Source organism: Ursus maritimus, unplaced genomic scaffold (genome assembly GCF_017311325.1).
Source record: "Ursus maritimus isolate PB19 unplaced genomic scaffold, ASM1731132v1 scaffold_23, whole genome shotgun sequence".
Lineage (NCBI taxonomy): Eukaryota > Metazoa > Chordata > Mammalia > Carnivora > Ursidae > Ursus > Ursus maritimus.
Window position 1 is genome coordinate 19,052,506 of NW_024424786.1, and position 24,794 is coordinate 19,077,299.

Below are 24,794 nucleotides of genomic sequence, written 5' to 3' on the forward strand. Positions count from 1 at the left end.
TTCCAGGATATCACTCTTTCCACTATGCCTTGTCACTTCTCTACCAGTAAAAGGAAATAAAGTTGAATTAAGGAAAATACTATGCATCGTTTTTCTTCCTACTCTATCCTCAATATATTTCGCTCATTTTGCCAGTGTTGTCAGACTGTGTTTGATCTATTGATGTGTAGGTCAGGAATTTAGTCAAAGACTTCCACTACCTTTGATAATTGCTCTCCTAGAGATGTTTTGATCCAGTTGTTTGAGCTATGTGTTTTTTCAGTCACTTATTTTTTTATTATCCTTTAGTTTAAGCTATGAAGAAGGACATCCCTCACACTCTGAAACAGATCTCCTTCAGAGACAGACTTTTGCAGCCTCTCATCAGCTTCCTGGATACGCTACCACACCTCAGCCAACTGGTAAAAATGCTCTTATAAAATGCATCTGGCTACATTTAGTGATTAAGAAGAAAAATCAGCTTTCGCATATTGGGTTATGAATGTGGGCAGGACATAATGGAGCTGTGGGAAAAGTGAAAATGAAAATGAAATCAAAAGCTTTATCTTTTACTGATAGAGAATATCTATATAATTGGTGGGGAGATCTTTTTTCATAGGTCTTTGTGGATTTTAAATTATAACTATACTTGGTCAAACTAATACTTGTTTGCTATTTCAAAACAGGGTTGTGGAACTTCTGGCCTCAAATTTCAGAGATTCCTTTTTAAAATAAGAACAGAAATAATAATTTTATATTAATACATATTTTTACTTTATGACATATTTTATCTTCAAATGTAGGTCTTTCTGGAATATTCGATACTAGTGTGAACAGTGCCAGCACTAACACTAAAGAATCTTCAGTGATGAATTTTCTCTCTGCTGTTGAATCCCGAACCGCTCAGGCTGCTTCTTCAGGAACTACTCTTTTACCACAATTCAGGGCTCCATCCTGGCAGACAGGTGACGCTTTGTTTTCAGAATTTTTAAGTCCAGAAGAAATACTGATAAAAATACACTTTTTATGCCCTTGTCACTACGTAGTGTGGCTGAAAGTAATTACTGGCTTTTCAGTGAACTTTAAAACCTGGGATTTTTCACAATTTTACATTGGACAGAATTCAAATTTATCGCTGATAGAAACTAACAAGTTGAAGAAGGTAATTATTAGAGATAAACCCTGGACCTCAACTTCTTATCTGGCAATTTAAGTGGTTACTTGTCTACTTAATAGAAGCAAACACTCAGTTTCTTCTATTTTTCCATTTCAGCTTTATTGAGGTCTAATTGATAGATTAAATTGTAAGATGTTTAAAGTGTGCGTTGCGGTGATCTGCTGTATGTTACATTGTGAAAGAAGTCCCCTTCCATCTGGTTAATTAACACATCCATCACCTCACGTATTTATCTTTTTTGTTTTTTGGGTGCTAAGTTCGTTTCTCGTGACTTCAGGCTAAGTAGGTAGTATAGTCAAAAACAACGTTGGGACTGATTTCATCACTGGAGTTATGTAAAGTTATCTAGACTTGAACAGATTACATCACTATTTAGTAAAGGCCATTATTGGCTGATATTACTGTATTTTCCCTATTTACATATACATTCCATTTTTCAACTATTTCTCCCCCCAAATTATTTGTATATATTTTTACTTTTTTCAGGGTGACAGGAAAGTTGGTGATTTTTTTTAAGGTTTTGTTTTAAAGAATAAGAAATGTCATAGCATATTTGAGGAGATATTTCAAAGTAATCGCTATAGGAAATAATACTTTATCATTCTGTTGTAAATTCCATTAATAGAGGTTTTCAGTGTGCTCCAAGGAGGTAATGTTTTAGTGTGACATAAAAGAGGATATTATAAAACAAAGTAGATTCATTTTTTGCTTCTTGGAATAATTGTACTATATATATTTAGTTAGATTTTCTATTCCAGTTTCTATGATTATTATTTTAAACATAAATGTTAAATGTTATTCATTCTTTTAAGTATAACTATATTTTTTCTGTCTTCATAGTATTAATACTTTTTTGACATTTAATAGGAAGAAGTGAGAGAAGGTTTTTGAAAAGGCCAGAGAATCTTTTTCCCCCTATGTTTCTAAATAAAAAAATTTTAATGGCAGTTCAGTGAAAAACATATAAACAATAAAAAGGTCTACAAAAGGGAAAGTGATAGTTCCTTACTACAGTCCCACTTTTGTAGAGAAGAGTTAACAGTTTGATATTTACTCTTCTTTGATATCTTTGCATATCAAAACATATATATTCTCTTAATCAGTGTTTATAGCAATAGTATTAATCAGTTATGCCATAATTATTTGATCGGTCCTGTGTTGATGGACATGTGGGTTGTGTCTACTTATTAGCACGCAAAATAACTATAAAGAGTATCTTGTACAAATATCTTTGTGTCCACTTATTTCCGTGGAATGAATTTCTAGAAGTAGAACTTTTAGATCATAAGGGTATACATACGTTAACTTTTGCTATATGTGGCTAGAATGCTTTCCTGAAATGAAAGCATTTTCTTCTTGACAATGCTAAATTCTGATCAGCTTTTATGATAAGCGTGCATCTTCTTTGAAATTTGTTCATAGGAAGCCAAAACTTGAAATCCAAGATATTTTTAAGTGTGTGTATATATATTTTAAGGTTTATTTATTAGAGAGAAAGAGTGCATGGGATGGGGGGGTCAGAGGGAGAGGGAGAGAGAAGCTCCAGCAAACTTTCGCTCAGTGAGGAGCCTGTTGTGGGGCTCAATTTCACAACCCTGAGATCATGACCTGAGCCAAAATCAAGTCAGATGCCTAACCGACAGAGCCACCCAGGTGCCCCCAAAATGTATATATTTTGATAAAAGAAACTTTGCAGTGTTAACCTCACTATTTATTTTTAGATTTACTTATCATGTTAAATGTAGGCAGTTTGGGTTTTAATTTTAATGTTACAAACATTTTAGCTTGTCTGTTGCTATTGCATTGAGATTTCAGGATAAATTAATCACTGGAGATTATGTACATTTTTATTTTCTTAATTTTCAGATGACCTTATCTAGCACATATAAACTCATTTATATAATAATTATAGGTAGGAATTGCTAATACTTTTGTAATTTTGTTTTTGCTTTAAGAAAGCTAGCTGTTGGGGCGCCTGGGTGGCACAGCGGTTAAGCATCTGCTTTCGGCTCAGGGCGTGATCCCGGTGATCTGGGATCGAGCCCCACGTCAGGCTCCTCTGCTGGGAGCCTGCTTCTTCCTCTCCCACTCCCCCTGCCTGTGTTCCCTCTCTCGCTGGCTGTCTCTATCTCTGTCGAATAAATAAATAAAATCTTTAAAAAAAAAAAAAAAAAAAGAAAGCTAGCTGTTTTGAGGCACCCGGGTGGCTCAGTCAGTTAAGCAACCAGTTCTTGGTTTCAGCTCAGGCCATGATCTCAGCGTCATGAGATGGAGTCCCGCATTGTATTCCATGCTTAGGGAGGAATCTGGTTGGGACTCTCTCTCTCCCTCTCCCCCTCCCCACTGCGCACACTCGCTCGCTCTCTCTCAGAAAATAAACAAATCTTAAAAAAAAAAAAAGATTCGCCCACATGCACACACTCTCTCTCTCTCAAAAATAAAAATAGAAAAAGAAAGCTAGCTGTTTTTGAAATGTAATTTTTGAAGTTTACATGCAGAACTAATTTGTCAGACTTTTCAATCTTAGAGAGTTTAATGGGTTGAAGGTTATGTAAGTCTCTATGGTGAAGACGTGTGTGTGTGTGTGTGTGTGCGCGCGCGCGTGTGCTGTAATTGCATAAAGTTTTTTATGTTTTCTCTTCCTAGGTATGCATTCCTCAGCAGCAACTGAGCTGTTTGTTACTGGACCTTTGCCAACCACTGGAACACTTCCACCCTCTGCCCTCTCTGCTTATCAGCATCCCACCACCTTCAGCAATAGAAACTTTGCTACCACCTCACCTCTGGTGCTTCAGGATTCATCTTTTAACACTACATCCAATGGAATTTTAAATCCTCATGACCCTTTGCTACAAATCAAGACTTCCCAGGGAACTGTTCCAACTGCTTTGGCATTTGAGCGCCTGGGCACTTCTGCGTTAAGTAACAGCATACCACCTCAGTCTTCGACATATCGCTCAGCTCAAGAGTCTGCACCCCATCTTTTACAACCTCAGTTTAGTTTGTTGCCTTCAGCACTTGGGGGAGCCCAGCAGACTCCTCAAGCCTACAGTTCAACTCTCTTTACTAGTTCTACTTCTTCCATTGAAAGAGCTCTTCTTCGAGAATGTAGTGTTATTAAACACCATCAGCGGCCTTCAGGTACCCAGTCTATTCAGGCACAACTGACTGGTTCACAGCATTCCTTACATAGCTATCTATCAAATGCAAGCGTAGTTACTTTTCAGGAACCAAGCAGGCAGTCATCTTTATCCTGTAGCCCCGTCGGAGAGTCTACTCAGGTGAGCAGTGGAGGGTTACAACAGAAGACCTCCCAGGTGTCAGTGGGACTCGCTCAGTCTTACTCATCTGCAGTTCCGTCATCAGGGTTTCCTCCTTCTGCTACAAAAGTAAAAAGCTGTTCTGCAAAACAACCACTAACATCAACTAAGACCCCCAAGCCCCAAAGTATAATTCCTCCTGTGCAAACGTTAAGCTATTCCAAACCTTTACATAATCAGAGCTCTGTCATATCGGGCCAAGCACAAATTTATTCTACGGCGCAGCTACCCAGCCTTTTATCAGTTAGTCAGTCCCAGAATTATGGTTTAGTGCAGCCACATAATGTGCCATCTATTGTTCATTCACAGGTTTATAGGTCCAACAAAGTGGAGAAGTTGCCATCCTTATATAAAACATTGACTTTTTCTGGATCATCTCAGACTATAACTTCTGAAAATCAGACACTTAATTATTCTTCTAATCAACAGGAAGTATTATCTTCAGTTACAAATGAGAGCTATCCTGCTCAAACGAGAGATCTGTCTTCAGTTAGTCAGTCTCAGAGTTATTCATCTAGTCATTCTCAGGGTTTATCACCAGTTAGCCAGACACAGGTTAGTTATTCATCTCAGTCACAAGTATTGTCAGTTGTTAGTCCTTCAGAAAGCTATGCTTCAGGGCAGTCCCTAACATTAACAGCCTCTTCTCTCTCTTATTCTTCCTCCTCTCGGGCTCAGAATTTACCAGATTCTAGCCCAACCCAGAATTATATCTCTATGCATTCTTCCCAAAATGCTCAGACTCAAGGGTCGTCATCGCCCCAGTCCCAAAAGTTTTTGCCTGCTGTCCAGTCATCATCTTTTGCATCCCCTACTCACCGTCAGACTTTACAGAACAACATACCTTCCCCTGATCCAAAGTCTTATGCCGAAAGAAAACTTGACTCAAACGTGTATACATCTTCAAAGCAAGAAGAGGATTTTCCAATGCAGGAGTTACAGGTATTACAGCCACAAGTATCTCTTGAGTCATCCACCCAAAGGCTATCTGATGGAGAAATTAATGTTCAAGAATCAGCTTACAAGGTGTCAAAGGCAGAGGACAGATATTCTCAGAGCGTGATCAGAAGTAATTCTCGTCTGGAGGATCAAGTTGTTGGGATTGCCCTACAAGGGTCAAAAAAAGAAGAAAGCATGGTTGGTTCAGTGACACAGCTTACCCAACAAATTGGCCAAGTCAGTGCACCAACCCTTGATATTAAGAAGGCAACTAATTTAATGCAAACTCCACAAATAAGATTGAATGCTAAAGACCTCAACCAGCAGCATGCTCTTATACACAAGGTGCATGAAGCCAAGGTCCAGGAGCAACATGATCACATAATTAATGCTTCATCTCAGATTCAAATTCCAAATCATTCTTTAGGGCATGGCCATCAGGCATCTCTTCCTAATACACAGGTTCTTTTAGATTCTACCTGTGATCTGCAAATTCTTCAGCAATCAATACTGCAGGCAGGTTTAGGACAAGTAAAGGCATCTTTACAAGTACAGCGTGTTCAAAGTCCTCAACAAATAGTCCATCCTTTCCTTCAGATGGATGGCCATATTATTCAGAGCAATGGGGATCATTCTCAGCAGCAACTCCATCCTCAAAGTTCTGAAATCATGAAAATGGACCTCTCTGAGTCTTCAAAACCATTACAACAACATCTAACAACAAAGGGCCATTTCAGTGAAACAAATCAACATGATTCAAAGAATCATTTTGTTTCTCTTGGATCAATATGTTTCCCAGAGGCAATGCTTCTCAGTGATGAGAGAAATATTTTATCAAATGTAGATGATATCTTAGCAGCTACAGCAGCAGCTTGTGGGGTTACTCCTTCTGATTTTTCCAAGTCAGCTTCAAATGAAACCATTCCAGCAGTTGAAGATGGTGATTCTAAATCTCATTTTCAGCAGTCATTAGATGTTGGGCACGTGACTTCAGATTTTAACTCCATAACAGCTGCGGTAGGAAAGCCACAGAATATAAGTGATATTTCCTTAAATGGAAATCAAGTCGCTGTAAACCTTTCACCAGTACCTACCCTCCAGTCAAAAATGACTCTCGATCAACAGCATATTGAAACTGGTCAAAATAAAGCATCTAAAGTCATTTCACCAGTGGTTGGACCAAGTCATGAAGCCCAGGAGCAAAGTTCTGGCTCATTCAAGAAACAGCCTGCTACCAATCATGAATCTGAAGAGGATAGCGAAGTTCCTATTGATAATACGTTAAATAATAACAGAAGCCAGGAGTTTGTTTCTAGTAGAAGTATAAGTGGAGAGAGTGCCGCATCGGAGAGTGAGCTCACCTTAGGGGGTGATGACAGCGGTGTGTCGGTGAACCCAACTAGAAGTGCTCTTGCACTGTTGGCCATGGCCCAACCCGGGGAGGCCGTTGGTGTCAAGACTGAAGAAGAAAACCACGATTTAATGCATTTTCACCTGCAGAAGAAAAAACCCGGAAAGGGGCAAATGAAAGAGGAAGACAACAGTAATCAGAAACAGCCGAAAAGAGCTGCCCAGGGCAAACGCCAGAATCCGAGGGGAACGGATGTGTATTCGCCATATGCCTCTCCTTCCTCAGAAGGCTGCCACGATGGCTATCAGCATCAAGAAAAAATGAGACAGAAGATCAAAGAGGTAGAGGAAAAACAGCCAGAAGTCAAAACAGGATTTATTGCCTCTTTCTTAGATTTTCTGAAATCCGGGCCCAAGCAGCAGTTTTCTACTCTTGCCGTCCGAATGCCCAACAGGACTAGACGACCAGGGACCCAGACTGTTCGTACATTGTGTCCCCCACCACTTCCAAAGACTTCTTCTATGACACCCACACCTTTAGTGTCTGAAACTGGGGGTAACAGCCCGTCAGAAAAAGTTGATAATGAACTTAAAAACTTAGACCATGTATCTTCATTTTCTTCTGATGAAGAAGATCCCGGAGTGTGCAGTCATGAGATTTATAAAAGCGCCCCCACTGCCTTACCCACATTGGATGCGACTTCTGATAAAAAGAAGAAAATAGGTAAAGTTTTTAATTTTAGGTTCATAATTAGAGCTTCCCACTCTAATTTTTATGCTAATAGACTAGGTTTGAAGCTTTCTTAGCTTGAAGCGGGTCTGTAAATAAATTTGCAGGACAAAATGTTTAGGTGGGTATTTTAGGTACTTTTTTTTTTTTTTAATGCTCCTTCCCTATAGGAAAGTTTTGGGGTTTAGGTTGAAAACTTCTGGTTTTTTGACTTTCTACCACATGACACATAATTTACATAGTATGTATCCAGACTTCTCTAATCTGAGACATCTCAAAGTGGCTTTATGGATATGAGGCATTTTATTGGGGACCCTGTTGTAGTATAAGCTGATGTATTGTCTTGGTATGTCAGTTTTACCTGATGATTAATATTTTACTATTAAATATGGTTATAGTATGTGTAGCATGGACATGAATATAATTAAGATAAAATTTAAAAATTTTGTGTAGGCTCCAGACTATGTCTCCAAACCTTTGGGTGCGTGTTTCACTTTACTCTGTAGTTAAGGGAACATTTGGAGGAATTGTTTCAAGAAGCTCGGCCTCATGTCAACTATTTTGAGAAACATGCCAAGGGAAGACATTTATTACAATAAAATAGCCACCACCTCTGTGCTAGGAACTAGTAGCAGTGTTGTGAGATATACACTGTTATCTCCAGTATACAGATGGTGTAGCCGCAAGTACATGCATTGTGCAGGTCCATAGAACTAGTAAGTGACAGAGCTGGAGTCTGCACTCAGGTTTGTCTGGTTGTAGAGCCTATATTCCTGCCTAGCTCTTTTGTGTAAGTCCAGTGCTGCTTTGAAAGTTAAACCTTGCTTTGTGATGTACTTCCTTGCTTCTCTCTGGACTCAAGACTACCTGTAACTACTGAAGTGATCTGAAACAACCGGTATCCCAAATAATCTATTAGCAGAAACATCTGCTAATACATTTCTAAAGAATTCTCGTTTTGTTATACAGCGAAATTAATGTAATGGAAAGTCAAGGTTAGAGTCAAAGACATTATGGATGTGGCTAATCCTAGTTAGTAAGGTTTTATACTCCTTTTTCCCCAGTTCAGGGTGCTTTGTAATTACTGTTCTATTCCCTCTTCCAGTTGTAGAACAAAGCTTTTGTAATTTCTGTTCTAAAGATGAATCTAAGACTAGTTTCTTCCAGACAGGTGTTATTGTTTCATTTGGGGTTAAAATCATCACCGTCAACCCAGTTCTTAATACTAGGTCTTTGAGGTCCTCTCGCTACCATCCCCACTGCCGCCTGCTGTGGAAGAACTCCTCTCTTGCTTCTCATTAGAATCCTTCACACCAGTAAAGTACTTCTCAGTGCTTCTGGGGAAAAACATTAGAATAATATGTAAAAATTCTCCCTCTCCTTATTTTACTTTCTGGTTCCACTCTTTCCACTTTTCCTCTTCTATAACAACTGAATTTCTCATTGTTCCTGGGACCTGTAAGCCCCTTTCACAATTGCCTTTGGACAGGTTTTTCTCTAGCTAGAATGCCCTCTAGATTTTTTTCAGCCTAACGGGCACTTTGTTATCTGTGAAGACCATCTTCAAAGTCACTTTGTGGAAGTTACTTCAGGCAGAATTAGCGCTCGTATCCTCTAAATTCCCAAAGCCCTCAAATATCTCTGAAACGCAAATTTAAATTTAAATTGCAATGAGGTCTAATTTATTTGTTTTTCCTTTTCTGCTTTGTGTCCTGAGAAATCTTTGCCTAACCCATGGTCACAAAAATGTTCTGTTTTCTTCTAGAAGTTTCTAACTTTTGCATTTTGTATTTAGGTCTATGATCTCCACCACCCCCCTTTTTTAAAGTAAGCTCTGCTCCTAACATGGGGCTCGAACTCATAACCCCGAGATGAAGAGTCACATGCTCTACTGACTAAGCCAGCCAGGCGCCCCCAAGTCTGATCCCTTTTGATTTTGTTTTTGTGTAAGGTGAGGTAAGGGGTTGACGTTAATTTTTTGGCATACAGAGAAGTCCAGTTTTTCCAGCACCATTTGTTGAAAAGAGTCCTTTCTCCTCTTATTGCCTTTGCATCTTTGTCCAAAATCATTTGACCATATTTATATGAATCTGTTTCCGGACTCTGAATTCTGTTACATTGATCTATGTGTTTATGCTTTCAAAAATACCATACTGTTTTAATTGCTGAGCGTTACAATAAGTCTTGCAAAAGGGTAGTTGTGAGTCCTCCAAATCTGTTCTTTTTCAAAATTGTTTTGCCTGTTCTAATTCCTTTCCTTTTCCATATAAAATTTCAAGTCAGCTGTCAATATTTACCAAAAGAGAAAAAAAAAATCCCACTGGAATTAAGACTTTGATTTCCTTGAATCTATAGCAATTTGAAGAAAACTGAATTATTAACAGTGTACTGAGTTTTAATAATTAATGAACATATTTGATTTCTTTCACTAGTCTTTTACAGTTTGAGGCAAACAGATCCTGCGTATTCTCTATAGTTAGGGATATAGATCCTACATATTTTTGGTGCTATTTATCATAAATGATACTTTTAAAAGTTTTCAAACTTCATTTATTTATTGGTAGATTATTAAAATACAGTAGTTTTTTTATATGTTGATCTTAAATCCTACAAATCTTTACAATTCTTTTATTCTAGGGGGCTTTTTTCAGATTTCTTAGGACTTTTTCATATAGGAAATAATGTCATCTGCAAATAAGTGTAGTTTTATTTTTTCTTTTCCAATCTTCTATCTTTTTTATTCCTGTCTTAACACACAGGAATAACATTCCTAAACAGTGTTTAATGAAAGTGTTGAGTGTCGACATCCTGAACATGTTCTTTTTTTTTTTTTTTAAAGATTTTTTATTTATTTATTCGACAGAGATAGAGACAGCCAGCGAGAGAGGGAACACAAGCAGGGGGAGTGGGAGAGGAAGAAGCAGGCTCCCAGCAGAGGAGCCTGATGTGGGGCTCGATCCCATAACGCCGGGATCACGCCCTGAGCCGAAGGCAGACGCTTAACCACTGTGCCACCCAGATGCCCCCTGAACATGTTCTTGATCTTTGGAGGAAAGAAATCAACCTTTTGCCATTGAGTCTGATGTGAACTGTAGGTTTTTGTAGATTTCTTATCACATTAAAGAAATTCTTTACATTTCCTAGTTTGCTAACAGTTTTTATAATGAACAGACGTTGAATTTTACCACATGCTTTTTCTTTATCTGTGGAAATGATTGTGTAGTTTTCTCATTTAGTCTTTCAGTATGGTAAATTACATTGATATTTCAAATATATTCATGGCCTTGCGTTCCCAGGATAAATCCCAACAACTGTGAGATATTATCTTTTTTTAAATGTTGAGGAATTCAATTTTCTAATTTTTTCCCTCCACCTTTGCAGTGGATATTGGTCTGTAGTTTTCCTTTTGTAATGTCTTGCTGTCCCCTTCTTTTTTCTTTTCTGCAAGAGATTGGGTAGTACTGTGTCTTCCACAAATGTTTGATTGAATTTGTTAGTGAAACCATCTGGACCTGGAATTTTCTTTGTCAGAAAGTTTTTTGCTATTAATTCAGTTTCTTTGATATGGAACTATTCACCTTGTCTATTTCTTCTTGACTGTTTTGGTCGTTTGTATCTTTGAAGGAATTGGTCTATTTTATCTGAGTTGTCAAATTTATGGGTTTAGAGTTGTTGGTAGCATTTCCTGATGTTGGTAATTTGTGTCTTCTCTGTTGTGGTCAGTCTGGATAGAAGTTTATATTGATTTTATTGATTATTTTTCTCCTTTGTTGGCAATTTCATTGATTTTTGCTGTTCTCATTATTTCCTTTTTCCGGCTTGATTTAGGTTTATTATGCTTATTTTTCTAGTTTCTTGTGGTAAAAGCCTAACTTGTTAATTTGAGACCCTCTTCTTTTCTGCTATAAGCATTTAATGTTATAAACCTCTCTCTAAACCCTGCTTTAGCTGTATCCCACAAATTTTATTTTTATTATTTTTATTTTCTTTCAGTACTCTTCGATGCTTCCTCTTTGATCCATGACTTATTTAATTTTCAAATATTTGGGTATTTTCCAGATAACCTTTCCTTTACTGATTTCTACTTTGTGTAATTTCAGTTCTCTTAAATTTGTTAAACTTAGCTTTATGGCCCAGAATATGCTTGATCTTGATTAATATTCCATGTGTACTTTAAAAGAATATTCTGCTGGGTTAATTACATTTAATGTAATTATTGATATAGCTAGATCTTCCATTTTATTGTTTTCTGGTTTTCCCGGGTTTTTTTTGTTTCCTCTTTCCTATCTTTCTAAAACACATTATTTGAACTTTTAGTATTTTGTTTTTAAATTTATCTCTGCTTTTCCTGGCTATATCTTTTTGCATTATGCTTCTAGTAGTTGACCTAGTGATTACCATCCACTTAAAATTAATATTTTTATGATTTCAAGTAAAATGTCAAAGTCTAACAATCATACGGGTCCCTTTACCCTTGCTTTATGTTACGCATATTTGTCCTATATATTACATCTGTCTACATATATTGAAAACCCTAATAAAGGAGTAATTTTTGCTTTCAACAGTCAAATATACTTTAAATAACTTAAGAGGAGGAAAAAAACCTATTCTGTTTACCTAGGTATCTATAATTTCTGTTGCAGTTCCTTTTTTCCTGATAGTCCAAGTTTCCAACTGGTATCATTTCCCATCAGCCTGAAAAACTTTTCCTTTTCCAAGACTTTTTCTTTGGTTTTCAGTGGTGTAATTGTTTATCTGGGTAGGGTTTATCCTGTCTGGAGTTCACTGAGCTTCTTAAATCTGTAAAATGTTTGTCTTTTACCAAATTCGAGAAGTTTGGGGACATTATTTTTTCTGTACCAATCTTTCCTTACGGGACTCCAGTGACACAAATGTAAAACTTTTTCATTCCAGAGATTCTGTTCATTTTTTCAATCTTCTTTTCCCCTCTGTTCTTCAGATTGTATAATTTTTATTGGCCTATCTTAAAGTTCATTGATTTTTCAGCCTTCTCAATTCTGTTATTGATCCCATCCAGTGAATTTTTCAGATATTTTTTCAATTATAAAATTTGTCTTTGGTTTTTTTTTCTAGTTTCTCTTTCTCTACTGAGAATTTACAAACTTCCATTCATTTTAAAGTATGCCTACCTTAGTTCATGGAGCATGGTTACAACAGCTGCTTTCAAGACTTTGATAATTCCAACATTGGAGTCATGTTAAGAGTGGCATCTAGTTTCACTTTGAGAATTGGTCACATTTTTCTGTTTCTTTGTATATTGAGCACTTTTGGATTGTATCCTGTACAGTTTGAGTACTATTAAAATCCTCTGGAGAATGTTGATTTGTGTGGTTTTAGCAGTCAGTCAGACTACAAATTCTGTCTCGTCCTTGGGTGGTGGTTCCATTGTTGGTTCAGTTTCCAAGCCTTTGCTCTGCTGCTTTGTCCCTGTCTCAGTGGTTAGTCCGAACTCGGGTGAAGGGTCGACTTTGTTAGAGTTTAGGTCTCAAAGCCTTCGTTGTGCTAGTTTGGTTCTGCTCTGCATTAGGTGCAGTCTAAGCCTGAAACTGGGACTTGTATGTGTTCGTATACAAAATCAGTGGATACTGTTCTCCAGCTGTTTCCTCCCTGGGAATTTCCCATACTGCCCAGCTCCCTGGGTTCCATTTCCTTAGGCAGTTGGCTAGAAAGCTGGAATTTTGCTTGGAGTTTTAGCTGCTGGTGCTTTGACACAATTACCTGCAACCCGGGCTTAAGGCAATACAGCAGGAGAAGAGAAAAAATAGACTGCCTCCCCAGCTTTATTGAGCTATAATTGACTATGTAACTGTATGTATAATTACGTATGTCCTGTAACATTCCCTTCACTCTTCATGCCATAGTGGCCCTGTTTCCAGGTTTTTCCAAAAAGGCATTCTGTCAGGGTTTAAGATGTCTGGTTCACCGCCACACCATTGCAGCTTTGCGACTTGGTTTGCCCTTGGCGCAGGGCTGGGAGAGAGAAAAGAGAAAAAAGAAATGGCATTTGCCCCGCACATTCTTCACCTTGCATGGGGCTCTTCTCTTTCCTGTCTAGAAAAACAGATTTTCTTGGAGTTTTCGTTGTCTGTGTCCTGTGCAGTTCTGCGTCGGGGTCACCCTCTGGTCAATGCTAGGTGATGAGAGAGGAAAGAAATACGAAACCTCTCCATATAAAGATTGTTATTTAAATTTGCGCTTACCTCTCCAATCTACCTGCTTTATTTACTTTTCAGTGTCTTCAGGTAGTGGAATTTTACATTTTGTTCAGAGGTTTATTTGTAATACGTGGGTGCTAATAGGCTCTAGAGGGCTTACTTCATATTCCTTGGTACCAGAAGCTGTGAATTTGTAAAAATTCATTGTTTTATCAATTTACGGTCATGATTTCTGATGCTCAAATTGTCCTGTAAGGGGAAAGTAGGAGTCTCTTCAATGCTTCGGTATTTTTATTGTGATTACGTTGAATTCATAAATTAATTTTAAGGGAAAAAAATCTGTCTTTACAGTATAGTCTTCTCATCCACTTATAGAATATATTGTTTTCCTACTTACTGAGATCTTATATTAAGTATTTTCATATTCATTTTTCTCTACATAGATATTATAAGTTCTGCAGTTTTTCAACTATAGTTTTCCCCACGTTGTCTTCTTACTGGCTACTGATGGTGGTGTATGGCAATTGCTGATTTTTATATCTCTGTTTCGGTTTTGGCATTTTTGTTGAATTTTTATTTTAACAGTGTTTCCACCTGCATTTCTTGTATTTTTAGGTAGACAGTTATGTCTTGTAATTATAATGGGAATTTTATCTTTCACTCTCTCTCTCTCTCTCTCTCTTTGGTAATTTAACGTATTGTCTCAGCCTCTGTTTAATAGTAGCAATGAGAGCAAGCATCCTGACCTCCTCCTTGATATTAAATAGAATATGTAATGTTTGGGGGCGCCTGGGTGGCACAGTGGTTAAGCGTCTGCCTTCGGCTCAGGGCGTGATCCCAGCGTTCTGGGATCGAGTCCCACATCGGGCTCCTCCGCTATGAGCCTGCTTCTTCCTCTCCCACTCCCCCTGCTTGTGTTCCCTCTCTCGCTGGCTGTCTCTATCTCTGTCAAATAAATAAATAAAATCTTAAAAAAAAAAAAAAAAAGAATATGTAATGTTTGACCATCAAATATATTTGTTGTCAGTTTCTAGTACTGTATACTCTTTAAGAAAATTTCCTTCTGTTTTGAGGTTCTTACTTTTTAAAAAAAATTAACAATGGGTATTGAATTTTGTCAGATGCCTTTTTGAACCGCTAATAAATCTCCTTTTTTCTCCACATGAACCTGTTACTTGATTTCCTAATGCTGAACCTGTTTTGAGGTACTTAAAAAATATTTTTAAATTAACAGTGGGTATTGAATTTTGTCAGATGCTTTTTTGAGCTTCTGGTAAATCTGCTTCTCTTTTCCCACATTAATCTATTACTTGATTTTTTTTTAAAGATTTACCTATTTATTTTAGAGAGAAAACCTGTGTGCAAGCAGGGGGAGGGGCAGCGGGAGAGGGAGAGAGACTCTCAAGCAGACCCGACGAGGGGCGCAATCTCACAACCCTGAGATCAGGACCTGAGCTGAAACCAAGAGACTGTCCTAAGTGACTGAACCACCCAGGCACCCCAATCTCTTATTTGATTTCTTAATGTTGAACCTTTTTAAGAAAACTTTGTCGTGAACTCTGCTTGGTCATGATTAATGATTTTAATCCATTGCAAGATTCAAGTTGCTACTGTTTTATTTGGGATTTTTATACCTGGATTCATAAGTGAGATTATTGCTTATAGTGATTTTTGTCTTAATCTTTTTGTTGTAGTTTTTCATTTCTGTTTTTTGTTTGTTTTCTGTCTTAATCTTGTTTACCTTTATATTCAGGAATATGCTGGTCTTATACATTGAATTGGGAAAGTTTTTATATTTGTCTAAGCTATGAAACGTTTACCACATATAATAGGGATTTAGTAGAACTTTCTAAGAATATAAAGGTATATTTTCTGGTAAAATCATCCCTTTCATTTAAATTTTTGAATCTGTTGTTATAAAGTTGTACATAGCATTCCACTTTTTTAGTCTCCTCTTTTTCTGTAGTTATGTTCTCTTTCTTGCTCCAAATGTTTGAATCTTTTTCCTTACCATTCTATGAAAAGTTTGCCTATTTAATGGTTCTTTTCAAAGAACCAATGTACTTTTCTTTTTTAACTCCTGTTTTCATTTTTTTTACTCACTTTTTCTTAATTTCTTTAATCAGTTCTTTTTCCCTATCTTCCCTGGGTTCAACTTAATGTTCTCTCTCTGGCTTCTTGAGTTTAATACTTAGTTTATTTTTATATATCCTTGCTTTTTAATGAATGACATTAAAGTGTTAAGTTTTCTTCATTATACCTGGCTTTATCTATGTCTTTGGTTTCAATTTGTAATGCTCTCACCATCCTTTCTAAATGGTTTGTCATTTCAGTTTTGATTTCCTTTTTAACCCAAGAGTTATTAAGAAAAAGTAGGGTTTTGCCTGTTTCCTGGTAGGTTTTTGGTGGTGGTGGTAGTGGTATTCCTTTATTACTAATTTATGCCCCTACTGTATTTTGGTCAAGGGAATGCTTAAATAATGCCTGCTTTTGGAAATTTATGAAAATTCTGTCAGTGGCTTGGTAAATGGTCGATTTTTATAAATATTCCATGAATACCAAGTGCTAGTAAATTTTATTTGGTAATGCTGTTCAAATCCTTTGTATCTTTTTGTGTTTTGTTTAATGTAATAAATGACATTAGGTTATATAAGAAAATGTGTATGTGTATGTTGGAGGTAAATGACAGGTCTAGACTATCCCAGCAAATATGAAAGGGGTTGACGGACAGATAAAAGAAGTATATCAAATGTTCGTAGTTGTTATAGCTGGGTTATGGTATCTGAGGTTTTGTATTCTCTACTTTTATGTATGTTTGAAATTATTAATAATAAACAGTTTTTAAAATCCTCCCTATCCTTATTTGTTTTTAGATTGCTTGATCTGTTGATTCCTGAAAAAGGTGTGTTAAAGTTTCCAACTATGTTTGATTGTTTTTCTAATCCTGTTTACTTGATATGTTTTGAACCCATGTGATTAGGTACATAAAATTTTACTAAGTTAAATTTACTTTTCATAAAATCTCTTTTTCTAATTTAATTTCCCATTTCTGTTTTTAATATTACCATACTAATTTTATTACTGTTTTGGTATATTTTTCCATATCTCTGTTTTCTTTCTTTCAGAACATTTTTTCTTGTGAAATGTAACTCACATATGGAAATATAAAACATGTAAGAAAAACACACACAAAATTCCTATAAATGTGAAAATGCAGACATTACTTAAGTCATATTCCTTGGCCACAGTGCAATCATTTTATAAAATACTAGTTGAAAGATAAAAAGAAAGGGACAAAGAAATAAAAATAAGTTTTTGTTTTTAAAACTTCTAAATAACTTATCCTAAATAACTCAAGGATTTAAAAGGAAACCAAAACTGAAAATGATAAACCGCTTAGAATCTAGGACAATTCATTTACAATTCAAAACCAATGGGATGTGCCAAAAGTGTAGAACAAAGAAGAAAATTTATAGTGTTAAATGCAACTCATTAGAGAGCAAGAAAGTACAAAAATAAATTGAATATTAAATTAAACCCAACTTACAACCTCTAGAACTAACCGTTATCTGAGTTGGAGATAGTAATCACTTCCCTGTTTTCCTTTTATAATTTTTTCCACCTGTATATACATCCCTAAGCACTATCTGTACTTTTTTTTTGAAGTATAGTTGGCATACAATGTTATATTGGTTTCCAGGGTACAACTTACTGCTTCATCAACTCCATGTACTTCTCAATCTGTCACCATATGACTTTGTTACAATATTATTGACGGTATTTCCTCTGCAGTACAATTCATCTCTGTTACTTATTATATAACTGGAATTTGTACCTCTTAATAACCCCTTTATCTATACTATATTATACTATACTATGCTATACTATACCTGAACACTATACTTTGTCTGGCTTGTTTTAAAGCTTCATAAAAAGGGTATTATACAATACTGATACATTTTTCCTCTACTAATATGAAAGTTATACATTCTTTTTGAAAATATATTTGCTTAACTTTTTATTATGGACGTTTTCAAATATGAACAGAAAGATTGGTGTAATTAAACCAATTTATGTATCACTCAGTTTTAATAATCATTGATACGTGCTCAGTCTTGTTTCATTCCTATCTATCTACTATCCCAACCCCTCGTTATTTTGATGAAATATTTCTGTTCTTTCCCTGGTTATAATAGGAATTACAGTGTTTTCAGATTCTCAAAATCTGTTAATAATCTTACTCTCCTCCTGGATAATAAGACTTTCGAACATTAGAACTCTTTCAACAATGTGTATTAGTTTTCACAATGTAAGCTTTGCACTTCTTTTCTAAATATTTCTTCTTTTTGATGCTATTATTAATGGGATTGTGTTCCTAAATTAATTTCTGGATAGTTCATTGCAAGTATATAGAAATGCAGTCGGGGGCTTCTGGCTGGCTCAGTAGGTAGAACATGTGACTCTTGATCTTGGGGTTGTGAGTTCAAGCCAGGCTGGGTGTAGAGCTTACTTAAAAAAAAAATACAGTTGATTTTTATATATTGATCTTATACCCTGAAAACTTGCTGAATTTACTTATTAATTCTAATAGGTTTTTTTTAGGAGATTCCTTGGGCTTTTCTGTGTACAAGATCATGTCATCTGCAAATAAAGATTGTTTTATTTCTTCAGACGGCTTTCTTAGGGGAAAGTATCTAGTTTTTACCATTAAGTATGATGTCAGGTTTTTTTGTAGATGCCCTTTATCAGGTTGAAGAAGTTCCCTTCTGTTTTTAGCTTGTTGAGTGTTTTTATCATAAAGGTTTAAGTTTATGATGTTGAATTTTGCCAAATGCTTTTTCTGCATCTAATGAAATGATCCTGTGGTTTTTGTCCTTTGATCATAATATGATGATTGATTGCTGTTTAAGTAAGCGGTCCTAGGATAAAACCCACTTGATCACAATGTATAGTTCTTTTTATACGTTGGTTGATTTGCACATATTTTGGAAGATTTTTGTGTTTATATTCATGAGGGATAATGGTCCTATGGTTTTTCATGATGTTTTTGTCTGGTTTAGGTATTGGAATAATATTAGTCCTATAAAATGAGTGCTTCCTCCTATTTTTATGATGTGTTGGTGGTCATTCTTATTTAATTGTTGGTAGAATCTACTCTTGAACTCATTTGGGCCTGTGCTTATCTTTGTGGGATACTTTTTAATTTCTTTTATTCTCTGTGCTTGTTGGTCTATTCAGATATTCTGTTTCTTCTTGAGTCCTTTTCAGTGGTTTTCATCTTTCTAGGAATTTGTCCATTTCATCCAAGTTGTTAGCATACAGTTTTTCATATTTTATAATCCTTTTTATTTCTGTAGCTCTTCAAAGTATTTTGGGGGATGTTGTTTTCCCTTCCTGCATCAGATTGGTGTTTCTTCTAGGAATTCTTCACAGCTTTGGTCAGTTGACCCTTTCTTATCTTGCATCACTTTTGTGACTCTACTTAAAATATCTTTGTTGCTACTTAATGGACTTGGGGTAAGTGTAGGTTGATGGGGGCTCAGTCTGATCGTCATCCAGGTGTAATTCCATCACTTTGATTCTTCGAAATTAACAACCATTCTTTAATTTCTTATTGTAGTGTTCATTGTTTCAAACAATTTGTTGGTAAAAATAATCAAGTCTTTCTTTTTAAACTGTTCAGATTTTACTCAGAACAAATAAATGTTTATTTGTATTACTGATTTGCATTTGCTTGATCTAGTTTCAGAAGCCCTACGGGTGGCAACTGCTAGCCCAACTGCCAATACTACTGCTACTACTTCCTCCACCACTGTGGGTGCAGTTAAGCAAGAACCTCCCTACTCTACTTCATCTGCAGTAAATATCCTGGAAAATATAAACTCTACAGAACCCCCAAAACCCTGCGAACTTGATGGTCTTCCTTCAGACCAGTTTGCAAAAGGACAGGACACTGTTGCCATAGAAGGTTTTACAGATGAGGAAAACACAGAAAGTGGAGGAGAAGGCCAATACAGAGAGCGTGATGAATTTGTGGTAAAGATAGAAGACATAGAGACTTTTAAGGTGATTTGAATGTTCACAGGTTTTAAAGGTCATAGTTGAATGGGCGTGCCCTATAATAAGCCTTCATAATGACTTTAATAGTATGATCTAGCTTGAATTGCAAAAAGTTACATTTTGATAGTTATTCTAAGTTATAATTGTTGAATACTAAAATCAAACTAGCAGGTGTCAGATGTTTTGAAAAACAGTTTAAAATAATTTTGACTTATATCTGAGTTTTATAATCATTTCTCACTAGTCCCTGTGCTGCAATAGATACTAGTAATTAGAGCTGTTTTGAAGTGTTAATTTTTTTTTAAGGCTCCCAACTCATTGTATCGTTAGGAGTTTGGAGAAAATGATTTTTTAATTTAACAGTTTAAAGAAAATAACAGGAATATGATGTAAACATAGAGTTGACTTATTTTCATGATTGCAAATTATAGAACCATGGGTAGAATGTCACATTTCATACTGGAAACTTGTAGCTGTTGTTAAAAAATAGGTGTAAGAAAATCTGATTTGGAGGGTTTTGTTTGCTTGCTTTTGATATTTAAATTGGGGCAGAGAGGAATGGCATTAAAAAGTGTAATGAGGAACATAACCTTCAAATTATCTGTATGCCTTCCATTCATACATTAATTAACTGCTAATATTTTAGCATATATGTTTCTGGTCTTTTTGAATACATACATGCTCTTATAAAATTTAGTCAATAATGGGCGACAGTATTATTAGGGGGAAAACTTTCCAATAGTTACACAAAAGGGTAATGGGCTACTGTGCATGTTGATGTCCTCCCTGATTCTGGAAGAATTTTAGCAGAGACCGAATAGCCAGTTTATAAGAATTATTGCAAAAGTTCAGGTAGGTAAAACAGAAGTTTAGCTAGACAGGTCTTTAATTTTCCTTTCAGCTCTAAGATTTCTATAAATCTAGAATCTGTTGTCAATTTTTATAAATGTGATTAATTCTGCATATTACAGGAGGCTTTAAAAACAGGAAAAGAACCCCCAGCGATTTGGAAAGTACAAAAAGCTTTATTACAGAAATTTGTTCCTGAAATTCGAGATGGACAAAGAGAATTTGCTGCTACCAATAGTGTAAGTAAAATGCTTCTTTACATTAGTCTTCCTGATTTTTTTGACAAAATAGTGATCCTGAGGAAAATACAGAATGATTTAAATTTAAATGTAATTTATATTGAACATTTATGATATAAAATAGCATAAAATTTGATACATGATACTCTGATAGTCTGATTTTAAAATAAAGTCAGTATGTAAATACCAGCTTTTTTTTTTTTATTTTTTATTATGTTATGTTAGTCACCATACAATACATCCTTAGTTTTTGATGTAGTGTTCCATGATTCATTGTTTGCGTATAACACCCAGTGCTCCATGCAATACGTGCCCTTCTTACTACCCATCACCGGCCTAGCCCAATCCCCCACCCCCTTCCCCTCTGAATATCAGCTTTTTAAAATTAAATCACTTTATACTAATACGTAAGCTTTTTCTTTTTTTAATTGTGATTAGTCTATGAAGAGTTCATATGGACTCAGAGGCTATTATATTGATTATTCTGCCAGTCAAACATCCTTTACCAGAAGACTTACACAAATGATTCTTTTATACTTATGTAGTTACTTAATAGCATCAAGTAAGTAAGCATCTGGTAATTAGCCAAATGAGATTGCTTCTATGGACGGGCTTGCAGTTAAGAATAAGCCTGAGGTCATTTTTATTGAGGGTGAAAAGTAGCCTGGCCAGAGCTGCATTTGGAAAACTTGAAGAATGGCAATGTAATGGTCAAGCCAACAAATAGTTTATGTACCGAATGTATAAGTATGTAATTCAGAGTGTTTCTTTCCTTAGTACCTTGGGTATTTTGGAGATGCAAAGAGTAAATACAAAAAGATATATGTGAAGTTCATTGAAAACACAAACAAAAAGGAATATGTCAGAGTGTGTTCCAAAAAGCCAAGAAGTAAGCCTTCACAAACTATCAGGTATTTATTTTTGTATGTAATATATTTATATAGAAATTATTGGAAGACTTATATTTGGCTATGTAATTTTTAAGTTTATTTTTTTAGTAATCTCTACACCCAGTGTGGGGCTCGAACCCACGACCCCAAGATCAAGAGTCGCACATTCCTCTGACCAAGCCAGCCAGGCACGCTGGCAGTGTTTTATATAAAGAATTACATCAATTAGGGGCGCCTGGGTGGCTCAGTCGTTAAGCATCTGCCTTCGGCTCAGATCATGATCCCAGGATTCTGGGATCGAGCCCCGCATGAGGCTCCCTGCTGAGCAGGAAGCCTGCTTCTCCCTCTCCCACTCCCCCTGCTGGTGTTCCCTCTCTTGCTGTGTCTCTCTCTCTGTCCAATAAATAAATAAAATCTTTAAAAAAAAAAATAACATCAGTGAAAGAGCCTGATTTTTTTTCGTTATATACAAGTCTGAAAATTCAGTACTAGCTAATAAATGTAAGAAGTGATTCCTTTTGAAGTAATGAGATAGGGGCTATAAATTTCGTGACTGTCTGTGGTGGGATGGGCATTCTTTTATTTCCCAGAGTCCTTTGGGTGTCACCCTAATGTAGGGGGGAAAAATGGATGAGTCAAAAGATTCGAGTCCAGCTTTTTGTGACTAGAGTAACACAACATTTTTGAAGCCCTTTTTTTAATCCAAAAAATGAAAATTATAATGAAGTTTCAAATTTTAAATGAAATGAATTTTGGAAAAAGTTATAAAACCTGTGAATTACTAAGCAAGTGTACAATAGAATTATCATCATATTAATTATTGTGATTCTGGGTTGTCTGGAACATGAACCTGGAAGATAGATGACCTAGCCATATTCCTGGGATCTCTATGGGAAAAGGGGATATGACCCTAGATATTCTCAATCAAATGCTAGGAAGGTCTAGTTTGATTAAGATTCCAACTTACTGGAAGCTGTGCACCTTTTTTTTTTTTTTTTTTCAATTTTCTTTTTTATTTAACAGAGAGAGACATAGCGAGAGAGGGAACACGAGCAGGGGGAGTGGGAGAGGGAGGCAAGCTTCCCACTGAGCAGGGAACCCAACGAAGGCAGTCACTTAATGACTGAGCCACCCAGGCTCCCCTGTGCACCTTATTTTATGATGAAATTATATCCACTTGAATCTCCAGAACTGACACAGCAAATCTTGAGGGGCTCTCGGACAGATAGATATAGTTGGGTCGCCACATCAAAACATGGTTCCACCAAAGCCTGGGAGTGTTTGAGATTGTCAGAGCTAGATAGGACTATAAAGAGATATCATGCATTACTTCCCAAAGCCTCTGATCACTGGTTGTACAACGTCATCCACAGGAAAATGAGTTCATAAAGGGAGAGAAGGAATGAAGAGAGAGAAGTAGAGATTGAATTAATAATAATAGTCCTTTAATACCTGAATATTGAATGTCAGTGGTTAGAGTGTATTTCAAGAGGATTTGGGGGGGATCATCGTTGGAGATGTATAGGACTTGGACTTCATTTTGGAGGTGTTGGTGAAGTAATCAAATATACTTCTCTTCACTAGCATTACTCCTTTTTGGTCTAATTTATTTTAATTTGACAAGATTTCAGTGTGTTAATGAAGTTTGTCGGTACCATTGCAGAACTGTTCAGACTAAGCCAAGTAGTAGCAGTAAAACTTCTGACCCTCCAGCACCAAAAACTACAACTACAAAAGCCCCTTCCGTGAAACCCAAAGTTAAACAGCTGAAGGTAAAGGCTGAGCCACCACCAAAGAAACGGAAGAAATGGAAAGAAGAGTTTTCATCATCCCAGTCGGACTCCTCTCCTGAGGTCCATTCGAGCAGTAGTGATGATGAGGGTAAGTTCTCCGTGAAATGAATACCATGATAACTGCAGATTATCTACGTGAACAGAGAGAAGCAGTGGTGCTCACAATTCAACACTGTTTGATTTTTCAGGGGATTTACCTACCTAATTAAGTTCGGCCTAGCTTTTATAAAAATAAATTCAAAAAATACAGACATACATATATACGTACATACAAACACAAATTCACGTTCCTTGAACACTAAAAGAAAGCACGGTTTGCCCACACATACAACCTTGTAAAGTAGAAATAGCAGCGAACTGAAAAGACTGTTGGAGTTTCAACCATAGTGATGCCAGTTATCGATCTCTTTGGGTAGGATGGGGATTAGATAAGATGATTTATACTAAAAGTCCCATTGTTCTGAAGTTCTGAGTCCATGTTTATGCTAGAAGGGAAGAATAAAATGAGCCTAGGAAGCAGCAACTCTGCAGCTGTGGTTAGTAGGGAATAGTTATGTATATACGTATATATATGATAATGTGTACTTAAGTGTGTATTGAATATGTTTACCTATGTAATACCATTCATACCGCTGTGTATCTGTCCCTAGCCAACCAGCTGCCCTTGACTAAGCTAGGTAACCTCTCTGTGCCTCAGTTTTCTCTCTTATAAAATGAAAAGGTTGAAACAGATCAGCAGTTATCAAACTCCTTGACCTTAGAACACCTTTCTATACTTTTAAAACTGTTGAAGATACCAAAGAGCATTTTTGTAGGCTGGATGTAGGTATAGATGTAGATAATTGTTGTGGTTACTTTATTAGAAACTAAATCTGAGGAAGTTGTAAAACACAAGAACACACCAGCGCACATTCCATTAGCCATCAAGCTTGTTGTGTAATATATGTAAGAAACATCAAGTATTTCAGTCCAGGGCAGAGGTTGGCAAACTGGCCAGTGGGCCAGATCTGACCGGCAGCCTATTCTTATAAAGTTTTAACTGGAACACAGATTCATTTACATATTTTCAGATAGTTGCTTTTCTAATATGGTGGCAGATTTGAGTCATTGCTACAGAGAGCATATGACCATTCAGGCCTCTAATACTTGCCCCTGGCCCTTTCCAGAAAAAATTTGGTGACCCTTCTTCTGGAGCATAAAGTTGGAGGTAGGCAGAAAAAGATGGAAAGGACGATGGAAGGCTGCATATGCCAAGCTAAAGCTAAAAAGCCTGTAAGCCCAGGAGAGTCCCT

General features: G+C 36.4%; 1 protein-coding gene across 1 annotated transcript in view; it reads left to right on the top strand.

Annotated features, from left to right (window-relative positions):
* The first annotated feature begins 266 nt into the window (after positions 1 to 266).
* QSER1 (glutamine and serine rich 1) overlaps positions 267 to 24,794 on the top strand; it is a 39,480-nt gene continuing 14,952 nt past the window's right edge. Inside the window, exons 1-7 of the mRNA XM_040638919.1 lie at positions 267 to 401; positions 783 to 944; positions 3,803 to 7,489; positions 19,415 to 19,737; positions 20,703 to 20,819; positions 21,597 to 21,730; positions 23,373 to 23,590. Of these exons, the coding sequence (XP_040494853.1) occupies positions 848 to 944; positions 3,803 to 7,489; positions 19,415 to 19,737; positions 20,703 to 20,819; positions 21,597 to 21,730; positions 23,373 to 23,590 (4,576 nt within the window). The 5' untranslated portion in view covers positions 267 to 401; positions 783 to 847. The remainder of the gene's footprint in view (positions 402 to 782; positions 945 to 3,802; positions 7,490 to 19,414; positions 19,738 to 20,702; positions 20,820 to 21,596; positions 21,731 to 23,372; positions 23,591 to 24,794) is intronic.